A 13,192-nucleotide genomic window follows, 5' to 3' on the forward strand; every position below is an offset into this window, starting at 1 on the left:
CCCAGACGGGGTGGCAGCCAGGCAGAGGTGCTCCTCACCTCCCAGACTGGGCGGCCAGGCAGAAGCGCTCCTCACCTCTCAGACGGGGTGGCCAGGCAGAGGCACTCCTCACTTCCCAGATGGGGTGGCGGCTGGGCAGAGGCGCTCCTCACTTCCCAGATGGGGCAGCCAGGCAGAGGCGCTCCTCACTTCCTCCCAGACGGGGTGGCGGCCAGGCAGAGGCACTCCTCACTTCCCAGACGGGGTGGCCGGGCAGAGGCGCTCCTCACTTCCCAGACGGGGCGGCCGGGCAGAGGTGCTCCTCACTTCCTCCCAGACGGGGTGGCGGCCGGGCAGAGGCGCTCCTCACCTCTCAGACGGGGCGGCCGGGCAGAGGCGCTCCTCACTTCCCAGGCGTTGGGCGACTGGGCAGAGGCGCTCCTCACTTCCCAGACGGGGCAGCCGGGCAGAGGCGCTCCTCACATCCCAGACAATGGGCGGCCGGGCAGAGACGTTCCTCACTTCCTATACGGGATGGCGGCCGGGCAGAGGCGCTCCTCACTTCCCAGATGGGGCGGCCAGGCAGAGGGGCTCCTTACATCCCAGACGATGGGCGGCCAGGCAGAGACGCTCCCCACCTCCTAGACGGGGTGGCGGCGGGGCAGAGGCTGCACTCCTAGCACTTTAAGAGGCCAAGGCAGGAGGCTGGTAGGTGGAGGTTGCAGCGAGCGGAGATCACGCCACTGCACTCCAGCCTGAGCACCATTGAGCACTGAGTGAGCGAGACTGCAATCCCAGCACCTCGGGAGGCCGAGGCAGGCAGATCACTCGAGGCCAGGAGCTGGAGACCAGCCCAGTCAACACGGCGAAACCCCGTCTCCACCAAAAATACAAAAACCATTCAGGCGTGGCGGTGCGCGCCTGCAATCCCAGGCACCCGGCAGGCCGAGGCAAGAGAGTCACAGGAACCTGAGGCAGGGAGGTTGCAGCGAGCCGAGATCACGGCAGTACAGTCCAGCTTCGGCAACAGAGGGAGACCGAAAAAAGAAGGAGACGGAGACCGAAGAAAGGAGGGAGGGGGAGGGGGAGGGGGAGGCTCTCCACTTTCTTATTCATCCCTTTGTCTCTAGAGATAATCTCTGTTGAATTTGAAGCCTGTGATTCTTGTGCATATTTTAATATTTTTTCCATATATGAATGTATCTATATATAAGGTATTATTTTACACAGTCTGAAACTTTATGTACATAATGTCATTCAGCTTGCTGAAATCTGGCTTCCACTCCTATACAAGAACGTGCCTTCTCTTATCAAGGTCATTGGTGCCTTCTTCCATGTTTTCCAATCCAGGGAACCCTTTCAACAACTTTCAGCAGCTCACGGCAGTGTGGAGAATATTCTTCCCTGGAAATACTCTCATCTTGTGACATCCAAGAACCAAGCTTTCTTTCCTCTTGGGTCATCATTTCTTCATCTAGTTTAGTGGCTTCTCCTTCCTCAACACAACTTCTGAATGTGAGTTTCTGCAGGCTCAGTTCTAGCTGCCCTTCTCCCTAGGGGTTCTCCATCCAGTCTTGGGACTCAAAAAGCCACCTGTGTCCTTGGAGGGGGCTCAAATGTGTGTGACCAGTGAGCAGCCCACTTCCTGTGGGCTTCAGGCCCCTGAGCTCAGCTGCTACCGGGGGTCTCGCAGGTGGCTCAGGCATAGCCTCTCTCCACTCACCTGTTCCTCCCTAGACCCTCTCTATGCTAGTGAGTGGTGCCATCCCACACTGGCTTCACTTGAGAAACCTGAGATTTATCCTTCAGCATTTCCATCATGTCTACACCCAGTCCAATCCTTAAGAAAACCCGGCAGTTCCCACCTCCAAAATCCTATCCCAGATCTGTCCCCTTCTTCCACGTCCTTTATCACTACCCTCGTTCAGGGAATCGTTACTTCTCCCCTCCCTGTCTTGCTTGCCTTCGTTTTAAAATTGGATGATGTCGTTTCTCATTTCCTTAGGGTAGCATGTGGACCCTTCAGCACGACCTGCCTAGACCTGCCTAGTCTGGCTCCTGCCTTGATGGCCAGCCTTATCAGTGGCCACCCTGCCCTCGCTCACTGGGCTCTAGTTCCTTGGATGTGTCTTTCTTTGTTACCTTTGATCCTCGGCCTGTTTCACGGACCCGTCTGTAGGTCTTGACACCCCAACCCCCCCCCCCACACAGATGCAGTTCCATTCACGACCTTCTCCTCTAATTCTTACCCTAAGTGCTGCTTTCTGGGTGTCTAGGACACTCCCTGGTATAGTCTTCTGTTTGTTTCCCGCAGTGTTTTTTCTCCATTTATAATTCTGTGTTCTCTTTGTTCACCTTTTTGGCCCTGAGGCTCTCAGCTCCAGGAGGGTAAGGAGCAGCTTTGTGCTCCAGCATGCACCTAACACACCACCTTGTGAGCTAAATATTTGACTGAAAGATTCTTAGAAAGAGTCAAACAATTTTAAACTGTGAGACTCTTAGGCTTCAGGGAATGGTGTTTACATACAGTTTGTGAAACCAAAGCTTTGGAACTTTGTGGCATTATAGCTGCTAGTCATTTTCCTGTAGTCTGCAAGTTTTGTAAATATTACAACTCCTACACTGGCCCAGCAGAACAAAAGTTAACTGCTAAAAAATGTTACTTGGTTCACAGAATTGCAACAAAAATAGAAATCTAAAAACAATTCATCTGGAATCCCATCTAATAAATCAAATATATATTTTTCTGTATTCTCTTCTTGTCCTAATCCATGTATATACTTTCTGCATTTAATCATAAAATGACAGAGATTAGTTTCTCCTTTTCTATCTTGCTTATCTACTCTTCATAAACATATGTAGTGGCTGAATAATAAATATTTACTTTTCTGTACAGATTTCAAAAGCTCTGTTTTTCTGTTAACATGCCAATGTATATTTTTCCTGTTCTGTATTCATGTGGTCTTTTCACTTCACCGAATAGGAATGCCCAATCATCTATGTTCTTCCTTTGTTTTTATTCTGGAAACTCCAAGTACCAATATTCTAGGTAACCTGTCTTTTTAAAGCAAGAAGGTTAAAAATGTCTGAATATATACACACATATATATGTATATATATACACACACATATATATGTGTGTGTGTATATATATGTGTATATATGTATATATGTATATATGTGTGTATATATATGTATATATGTGTGTGTATATATATATATTAAAAAAAAAAATAACAAGTAGGTAAGTCTTTTTTCCAGGGTTCCTAAAATAAAGGGAGATTTCGGCCGGGCACGGTAGCTCAAGCCTGTAATCCCAGCACTTTGGGAGGCCGAGGTGGGTGGATCACCTGAGGTCAGGAATTCGAGACCAGCCTGACCAACATCATGAAACCCCGTCTCTACTAAAAATACAAAACTTAACCAGGCGCAGTGGTGGGTGCCTGTAATCCCAGCTACTCGGGAGGCTGAGGCAGGAGAATTGCTTGAACTCAGGAGGCGGAGGTTGCAGTGAGCTGAGATAGCGCCACTACACTCCAGCCTGGGTGACAGAGTAAGACCTTGTCTCAAAATAAAATAAAATAATAAAATTTAAAAAAAAAGGGAAATTTCCTTTCTCTTCAGGATGGTTAATTAGGCTTTCAAAATTTGGGCTGCTCATTTTGCAATACAAACAATCTAGAACTTCTAGTTTATTTGTTTAGATGGTTTATTGCTGCATTTTTCTTGAGGGGGTTTTTCTGGTTGTTATTGTTGGTCTAATGTTGCTAGAACTGTACCACCCTCTTTTACCTATCAGTTACTATATATGTTACAGGCGACATCTAGGCTAAGAGAAAGAGGCTGTGATGGTTGCCTGGCAGGAATTGAAGTTCAACAACTCTTTTGTTCTCAAAGTGCAGCAATTCCTGAGCACCAGCTAAAAGAACTGAACATAAAAATCGACAGTGCTTTGCAAGTAAGTTTTTCAGAACTGACATACTGATTTCCACGGGATAGAAACAAGGGAGGGAGTTAAAGTTGTGATGTTGAATCAATTAGAAAGGGTTATAGAGTTAGTAATTGGCCTTTTAATAGCTATAGAAATTTAAGATTACTGTTTCCATTGAACTTTGTCACCTTATACTTTGCTTTACGATCTTGATTGTTAAAAATAATTTATTTCCAGGCATATAAGATAGCTCTGGAAAGCTTAGGACACTGTGAATATGCAATGAAAGCCGGCTTCCACCTGAATCCAAAGGCGATTGAAGCAAGTTTGCAGGTACACTTTTCCTTCCTAAAGCTCTGGGGACCTATGGCGCTGCTCCTGCAGTCTAGTGTGAACCAAGTGTTTTGACAGATGAGCGATGGGTCACCTCTCCTTTTCCATCTGTGCCTTTTCCAGGGCTGCTGCAGTGAGGCGGAAGCTCAGCAGACGGGGCGGAGGCAGACACCCCCGCAGCCCATGCAGTGTGAGCTCCCCACCGTCCCTGTGCAGATAGGATCGCACTTCCTGAAGGGCGTCTCCTTTAATGAGTCGGCCGCCGACAATCTGAAACTTAAGACGGTAGCTTTCCATGGGGTTCCAGCAACTGAGTGTGAACTTGATAATAGAGTTCTTAAGAGAAATGTAAAGGCTTGGGGCCGGGCGTGGTGGCTCACGCCTGTAATCCTAGCACTTTGGGAGGCGGGCGGATCACCTGAGGTCAGGAGTTTGAGACCAGCCTGATCAACATGGTGAAACCCCGTTTCTGCTAAAAATACAAAAATCAGCTGGGTACGGTAGCGTGCACCTGTAGTCCCAGCTATTCGGGAGGCTGAGGCTGGAGAATTGCTTGAACCCATGAGGTGGAGATTGCAGTGAGCTGAGATTGCGCCATTGCACTCCAACCTGGGCGACAAGAGCAAAACTCTGTCTTAAAAAAAAAAAAAAAAATTGAAAAACAGACCTACAGAGACTTTAATCAGACATTTGCCAAGCAAGTTTTTGTTTTGTTTTGTTTTGTTTTTTTGAGACAGAGTTTTACTCTCTCGTCCAGGCTAGAGTACAGTGGTGTGATCTATCTCAGCTCACTGCAACCTTCACCTCCTAGGTTCAAGCAATCCTCCTGCCTCACCCTCCCAAGTAGCTAGGACTACAAGCATGTGCCACCAAGCCTGGCTAATTTTTGTATTTTTAGTAGAGACGGGGTTTCACTGTGTTGGCCAGGATGGTCTCGAACTCCTGACCTCAGCTGATCCACCCTACTTGGCCTACCAAAGTCCTGGGATTACAGGCATGAGCCACCGACCTGGGCCAAGAAAGTTTTATTCATAATTTTATTCAGATGTTTAACAGAAAAGGTTTGAAAGTAGACTATAAGATATTGTTTATGATTAATGTCTCTCAGTGGACTTGTATGAATTAAATAAGAAGAGAGATGTTGTCATAATGCTGCAGTGATAACGATTATTTGTGGAACATCATGTGTTCCAGTCATTGTGCCAGGTGCTCCACATCATTGTCTCACTTAATGCTCACCCATGAGGTGGGGGTGCTGCCCTTTGGCCCACCTGCCACATGGGAACTGATACCCAAGGTCACACAGCTAGAAAGTAGAAGAGCTGAAATTTCAGCTTATGTAATCTGTTTCCAGAGCCTGAATACCTGACTACTTGGTCATCCAAAATAAAATTGAGATTTTAATTGGTATTTACTTGCATCAGATGATTTTATTTCCCTATTTAGAGGGATTCAGAATTTCAAAATTCCTCAACCAGTTCACATCAGTAGATTGCTAAATAATTTTGTGCTGGTATAGAAATACCTGTGTATATTATTGCATATGTATCCATATCTAGTCATTCCCTCTATGGGGCTGAGAAAATCTTTAAGAGTGATTGATGATAATTACTAAGGAGATTAAAATGACATAATTAGGGTGTTTTTAAAATGCTCTTCTTGAGCCAGGCGTGGTGGCTCATGCCTGTAATCCCAGCACTTTGGGAGGCCAAGGTGGGCAGATCACCTGAGGTCAGGCGTTCAAGACCAGCCTGGGCAACATGGCAAAACTGCATCTCTACTAAAAATACAAAAATTAGCTGGGTGTAGTGGCAGGCACCTATAATCCTAGCTACTCAGGAGGCTGAGGCAGAAGAATTGCTTGAACCCAGGAGGTGGAGGTTGCAGTGAGCTGAGATTGTGCCAATGCACTCCAGCCTAGGCAACAGAGCAAGGCTCCATCTCAAAAAAGAAAAAAAAAATTGCTCTTCACCCAGGAGTTCAAGACTAGCCTGGGCAACATAGCAAGACTCCACTTCTACAAAAAATTTAAAAATTAGCTGAGTGTGGTGGTGTGCACCTACCTGTGTGGTCCTAGCTACTGGGGAGGCTTGAAGCAGGAGAATCACATAAGCCTGAGGGGTCGAGGCTGCAGTGAGCCATGTTCATGCCACTGGACTGCAGCCTGGACGATAGAGTGAGACCCTGTCTCAAAAAATATATAAATAAAATGCTCTTCTCTTGAGGATGATTGTGTAAATGCAGTTTTACAAATTTTAGAACCTTGCATGGCTTTGTCTTGAGGTGTGAACTCTCTTCTTATCAATCTATAGCATACAATGTTACAGCTGATGAAGGAGGTGGGCTGCTATAATGGAATCACATCCAGGGATGATTTTCCTGTGACTGAAGTGCTGAACCAGGTTTGCCCTTCCACATGGCGAGGTGCCTGCAAGACGGCGGTGCAGCTGCTGTTTGGCCAGGCTGGACTGGTGAGTGAGCGCGGGTGGTGGATGATAGGTAGAATACCAAGATGTTTCAAGCATGTGAGGATGTGGTGCAGACACATGTGTGAAAATATTGAATAATTTAAAAAGTTATTTGGTGCTGTGGAATTTAGACCAGGCAGGTAGACAAGGTAAAGGAAGAGCAGCATTTAAAAATCTCTTTAAAAAGAAAAATCAGATTGATAATATATATTTGCAGGGAACCTAGTTACAAAATGATGCTATGGGCTTTGCTCATTTTAAGAAAACCATTACAGTCTGGGCCCCATGGCTCATGCCTGTAGTCCAGCACTTTGGCAGGAGGATTGCTTAAGTCTAGGAGTTTGAAATCACCCTGGGCAACATAGTGAGACCCTGCCTCTTTTTTGTGTGTGTGTGTGTGTGTGTGTGTGACAGACTTTTGCTCTGTCGCCCAGGCTGCAGTGCAGTGGCGTGATCTCAACTCGCCGCCTCCTGGGTTCAAGTGATTCTCCTGCCTCAGCCTCCCAAGTAGCTGAGATTGTAGGCACCCACCACCACACCCGGCTAATTTTTTTTTTTTTTTTTTTGAGATGGCGTCTTGCTGTGTTGCACAGGCTGGAGTGCAGTGGCGTGATCTTGGCTCACCACAACCTCTGCCTCCCAGGTTCAAGCGATTCTCCTCCCTCAGCCTCCCGAGTAGCTGGGACTACAGGCACGCACCACCATGCCTGGCTAATTTTTGTATTTTTTAGTAGAGACGGGGTTTCATTGTGTTGGCCAGGCTGGACTCGAACTCCTGACCTCATGATCTGCCCGCTTAGGCATCCCAAAGTGCTGGAATTACAGGCATGAGCCACCACACCCGGCCCTTAAAAAAAGAAGAAAACATTACATTAGTAACAAGTTGACAGGGCCCCTTGACCTAGTCCCTCTTCTGGAGCTACATTGGATGTCTGTTGCTCAAACATCCCATGCTTCTTCCTGTCCCAGGCCTGTGCTCTTGATACCCCTTTTATCTGACAATACTCTTCTCTCTGATTATCATGTAGGTCACTCCTTATCTTCTTGGTGTCAGCTCCAAAATCACCTCCTCCAAGAGGCCTCCCTTGACCACAGTGGTATAAGTAGTACCCCCATCCAGTCACTGTATACCAGTGCTATTTATCTCCTTCTTAGCAATAAAGTAACATCAACTAAAAAATAATGATTTGTTCATTTCATCTTTCAGAGAAAAAAAAAACTTTGGCCAGAGTTGGGTGGGTCAGGAGATCAACATCTGAAATCACCATTTAGCTTTTTGTTTGCACCACTGACTCATAGAATCTTATGTATTTGATCTCCCTTTCTAGTAAATGACTACTTTTCAAAAACATATGGTGGCAGGGCGTGGTGGCTCACACCTGTAATCCCAACACTTTGGGAGGCCAAGGCAGGCAGATCACCTGAGGTCAGGAGTTCAAGACCAGCCTGACCAACATGGCGAAACCTCGTCTCTAAAAATACAAAAATTATCCAGGCGTGGTGGCGGGCACCTGTAGTCCCAGCTACTCGAGAGGCTGAAGCACGAGAATCGCATGAACCCAGGAGTCAGAGGTTGCAGTGAGCCGAGATTGCGCCACTGCACCCCAGCCTGGGTCATAGAGTGAGATCCAGTCTTAAAAAAAAAAAAGATATGGCATTTCATTCAGAGGTTGGAAGGACCTAATTAGAGATTAAGAAAATTAAAGAACTTGTTTTTTAGTCTGATTCCTACTTTATTCACAAAAAGAGCTATTGAGGGTATATTGTCGTTTTGTTTCAAGCGGGTCAGGGCTCAGGTGGCCCAGCTCACAGTGGGGCTGTCTTGTGGAGGCTCAGATGAGGGCCTGTTCACAGTAATGAGTTACATTTCCTTTGGGATCTTTTCCTCAGTATAGGGACCTCCAAAAGAAGTAGTAAACCAGAGATGCCTTGCTGAAGCATGGAAGAGCCCGTTGGCTTTAGGATAGCGATCCATATTCCCAGAGACCATTTAGCTGAAACTGCAAGGACCATGCCAATGAGTTCCCCTGAAAGGAGTATGCAAAATAAGGCCGAAAGGCACAAAGGCTGTTTTGAGAAAACACTGTAGATTAAAAAAAAAAAAAGTTCCATGTTATTCAGAGAGCAGAAACTTCTTCCTAGTTCCTTGCGTCTTGATTGCAGGACGCATTTCTGTGTGACTTTAGGTTATGGTTCTGGGGATGGGAGGAGAGAGGAAACACCTGTGTGGTCCAACAATGGCTATTCCTTTGACAGGAAGTTTTTTCCAAAGGTCATTGCAGATCAACTATGGGAACTCTGTAAACCAGTGAAAGCTGGCTCCATTAGAAGCTGAATTTGGAGTATGATACACAGCTTTGTACAGTTGTACCCCTTCTGAAATATTACAGATTTGGTTTTAAAATATTTTATGATTTTTTAAAACATTCTTTTAGTTATTTGAAAATATATTCATCACTTTGTCAAACTCTAGATTACATAGGATACTCTTATCACCTATCTGTATTAAAGACTCTTCCTGGAAATAAGAGGAAATCATTCAAAGAAGGGTTAGTTCTTCCTCTGTCCTGAAGTAATTCAGTTTTTATTGATGGTTGAGGATAAAATAATCTTTAAAAAAGTTTCATCCACTTCTGGGCGTGTCATGACAAATGGGCTTATCTGAAGCATTGGTTTGACTTTTTTTTTTTTTTTTTTTTGGAGATGGAGTCTTGGTCTGTTGCTGAGGCTGGAGTGCAGTGGCACAATCTCGGCTCACTGCAACCTCTGCCTCCCGGGTTCAAGCGATTCTCCTGCCTCAGCCTCCTGAGTAGCTTGGACTGCAGGACCACCATGCCCGGCTACTTTTTGTATTTTTAGTGGAGACGGGGTTTCACCATGTTGGCCAGGGTGGTCTCAAACTCCTGACCTCAAGCGATCCACTTGCCTAAAAGCCTCCCAAAGTGCTGGGATTACAGGTGTGAGCCACTGCACCCAGCCTGGTTTGACTTTCAGTGACACTTTTACTTGTTTTAAGTGCATAAAGTAAAAAATACTAAGATAAAGGACGCAAATTAATTCCTAATTAACATATTTATAGTTTGGAAAAAGTGCTAGAGGTGCTTGCCAGTTCAATTTAATCCCATGCCCAGAATGTGTTTTCTGTTTATTGAAATGTTCTTAGTTTTGGTCATCTGTTACTACTTGCTGTTGTCTTCACGGGGCCCTGACTGGCCTTGGCATAACTAGGCTACTAGGGGAATAGTTCTTAGAGAGTCATTTCATGTATTGGATTTTATTCTGATTTGTTTTCTCTCTGAAAGCTGTTGTTGTTATTTGTTTTTTTTTTTTTTTTTCAATCTTAGGTGGTGGTTGACACAGCACAGATTGAGAATAAAGAAGCCTATGCCCCCCAGATCAGTTTAGAAGGCTCTAGAATCGTGGTTCAAGTCCCATCCACATGGTAACGTGCCTCTTACTTTCACCGGAACCTAAGCTCTGACTGACGTTTGCACATCTTTGAAATGATGGCCTTGTTTTGAACAATGCCCATGCTAGCTGACGCAACAAGTCTTGCTGCATGTGCAGGTTTATGGGCAGCAGTGGTATGTTTGTGGCATGTGTCATGATTATTGGTCTATGATGAGGAAGGCAAGAGGTCTGAAAAATGGTCTCATTGACCATAATGTAACTAAAATGTTATATACTCTTGGATCATAATGAGCAGTATTATCTTTGTTACTGAGTCTACAGCATTTAAACATAGTATATCATTTTCTCTAAGTCACCCAGTGTTCACTAAAGCCGAGTAGAGAACATAGAATTCCTTCTCCTCTGTTCCAGCTACAATCCTGATGATCTTGAGCTCATGTTGTGACACACCCAGTGTCTTTACAAATCTTGGGACAAACAGTCATTTTTAGATATTATATTTGTAACACTTACAATAGATAAAAGATTATTCTTAATTTATTTTTTTTTTTAAAAAAAAGCTCCTACAAATCAGAAGAAAATAGGCAAGAGACATGAATAGCTAAGTCAGAAAAGAAGACATATGATCAACAAATAGATTAAGAAAATGTAATGGCCAGGTACGGTGACTCACACCTGTAATCCTAGCACTTTGGGAGGCCAAGGCGGGCAGATTGCCTGAGGTCAGGAGTTTGAGACCAGCCTGCCTGATGTGGTGAAACCCCATCTCTACTAAAAATACAAAAATTATCCAGGCATGGTGGCAGGCGCCTGTAATCCCAGCTAATCTGGAAGCTGAGGCACAAGAATCGCTTGAACCCGGGAGGCGGAGGTTGCAGTGAGCTGAGATTGCACTACTGCACTCCAGCCTGGGTGATAGAGCAAAACTATCTTAAAAAAAAAAAGAAAAAAGAAAATGTATAACTTCACCTAATAATCAGAGACAAAGTAAAGAAACCATATGGGGCCAGGTAGGGTGGCTCACACCTGTAATTCCAGCACTTTGGAAGGCCGAGGCGGGCAGATCACTTGAGGTCAGGAGTTCGAGACCAGCCTGGCCAACATGGTGAAACCCTGTCTCTACTAAAAATACAAAAATTAGCTGGGTGTGGTGGCGTGCGCCTGTAATCCCAGCTTGAGGCAGGAGAACCGCTTGAGCCTGGGAGACAGAGGTTGCAGTGAGCCGAGATTGTGCCACTGCATTCCAGCCTGGGTGACAGAGCAAGACTCTGTCTCCAAAAAAAAAAAAAAAAAAAAAAAAACCGTATGATGTCATTTTGCCCAGAATATTGTTAAATTGTTTTAGAATAACAATACTAAATATAGTGACAATACTAGTTTGAGCCAGACTGTGAAATAGGCAAAGAGGTTGTTGAGTAGAGAACAAATACAACCTTTCTGGAGGGTAGTTTAGTATATTAGAAGCCTAAAATAAGGGATATGACTTCAACAATTCCACAGTTTCACCTCTAGAAATTTATCTTTGTGATATGTATTCACATTCAGCTATAAGGATGAGTATCATAGGTTTATTAATAAACAGGAAAAACTAAGCATATATTGGAAGGTATTTGCTATTAAAATGGTAATCTGCATGAATATTTAGCTATAAGAGAAAATATTTAAATCATTTAAGTAGGCAGAGATACTAAGGAACAAAGAGGTGCTGTTGGTGCCTGTGTGGACTAAAATGGTAGTTGGGTAAGGCATACAAGTTGTATTTAAACCATTTGTTCTTTTTTTTTTTTTCGAGACAGAATCTCGGTCTGTCCCCCAGGCTGGAGTGCAGTGGCTCAATCACGGCTCACTGGAGCCTCTTCCGCCTGGGTTCCAGTGATTCTTCTGCCTCAGCTTCCTGGGTAGCTGGGATTACAGGCGCACGCCACCACACCTGGCTAATTTTTGTACTTTAGTAGAGACGGAGTTTTGCCATGTTGGCCAGGCTGGTCTTGAACTCCTGACCTCAGGTGATCCACCTGCTTCGGCCTCCCAAAGTGCTAGGATTACAGGCGTGATTCACCACGCCCGGTTCATTTGTTCTTGAAATGTAAGCGTATAATAGTAGATTCTGTCAAAAGTGTTTAGAGTCTATGAATATATTTAAGTAAATGTTGGCAGTTCACTTTGTGTCCTAAAACCTCCCTTCTATAAGTACTCTGCCACCAAAAAGTTCTTTTTTTTAATTAAATTTTTTTTTTTGGTAGAGACAAGATCTCATGCTGTCACCCAGACTGGAGTGCAGTGGTGTGATCATGGCTTACTGTAGCCTTGAACTCCTGGGCTCAAGCAATCCTCCCACCGTGGCCTCCCAAGTAGGCGGGAGTACAGGCATGCGCCATCATGCCTGGCTAATTTTTAAGTTTTTTTGTAGAGATGGAGTCTCACTGTATTGGCCAGGATGGTCTGGGACTCCTGGGCTCAAGCAATCCCCCTGCCTTGGCCTCCCAAAGTGCTGGAATTGCAGCCGTGAGCTACTGTACCTGGCCTAAAATTTTAAGTTAATTGTAGGGTGGCATACTGTGTCCTGAAATTAATGGTAATTTGTACACATATTTTCATTTCTATCAAACAGTAAACCAGAGGCTCACTTTCTGTAAGATTTCTGTGTTCCTAAATTCTTTTTTTTTCTTTCGTAGTCAGTGTTCTGCTGAAATGTGTTCCTGACTTTTTTTTTTTTTTTTTTTGAGATAGTTTCGTTCTTGTTGCCCACGCTGGAGTGCAATGGTGTTGTCTCGGCTCACTGCAACCTCTGCCTCCTGGGTTCAAATGATTTTCCTGCCTCAGCTTCCTGAGTAGCTGGGATTACAGGCACCTGCCTGCATGCCCAGCTAATAATTTTTGTGTTTTTAGTAGAGATGGGTTTCACTATGTTGGCCAGGCTGGTCTCAAACTCCTGACCTCGGATAATCTACCCGCCTTGGCCTCCCAAAGTGCTGGGATTACAGGCGTGAGCCACCGCACCTGGCCCTGAATTCTTAAATTTTTCCAGTTCAGGCTGTCATTGAAAAATGTTAAAACTTAATCAGAATTC

General features: G+C 44.9%; 1 protein-coding gene across 15 annotated transcripts in view; it reads left to right on the forward strand.

The window, feature by feature from the left end:
• GARRE1 (granule associated Rac and RHOG effector 1) overlaps positions 1–13,192 on the forward strand; it is a 101,277-nt gene that overhangs the window by 69,375 nt on the left and 18,710 nt on the right. For all 15 annotated transcript variants that reach the window (XM_063658462.1, XM_063658467.1, XM_063658464.1 and 12 more), the window contains 5 exons: positions 3,797–3,937; positions 4,148–4,243; positions 4,367–4,528; positions 6,556–6,714; positions 10,056–10,153. In XM_063658462.1, the coding sequence (XP_063514532.1) occupies positions 3,797–3,937; positions 4,148–4,243; positions 4,367–4,528; positions 6,556–6,714; positions 10,056–10,153 (656 nt within the window). The remainder of the gene's footprint in view (positions 1–3,796; positions 3,938–4,147; positions 4,244–4,366; positions 4,529–6,555; positions 6,715–10,055; positions 10,154–13,192) is intronic.

This window comes from Pongo pygmaeus, chromosome 20 (assembly GCF_028885625.2).
Source record: "Pongo pygmaeus isolate AG05252 chromosome 20, NHGRI_mPonPyg2-v2.0_pri, whole genome shotgun sequence".
In the NCBI taxonomy this organism is placed as follows: Eukaryota; Metazoa; Chordata; class Mammalia; order Primates; family Hominidae; genus Pongo; species Pongo pygmaeus.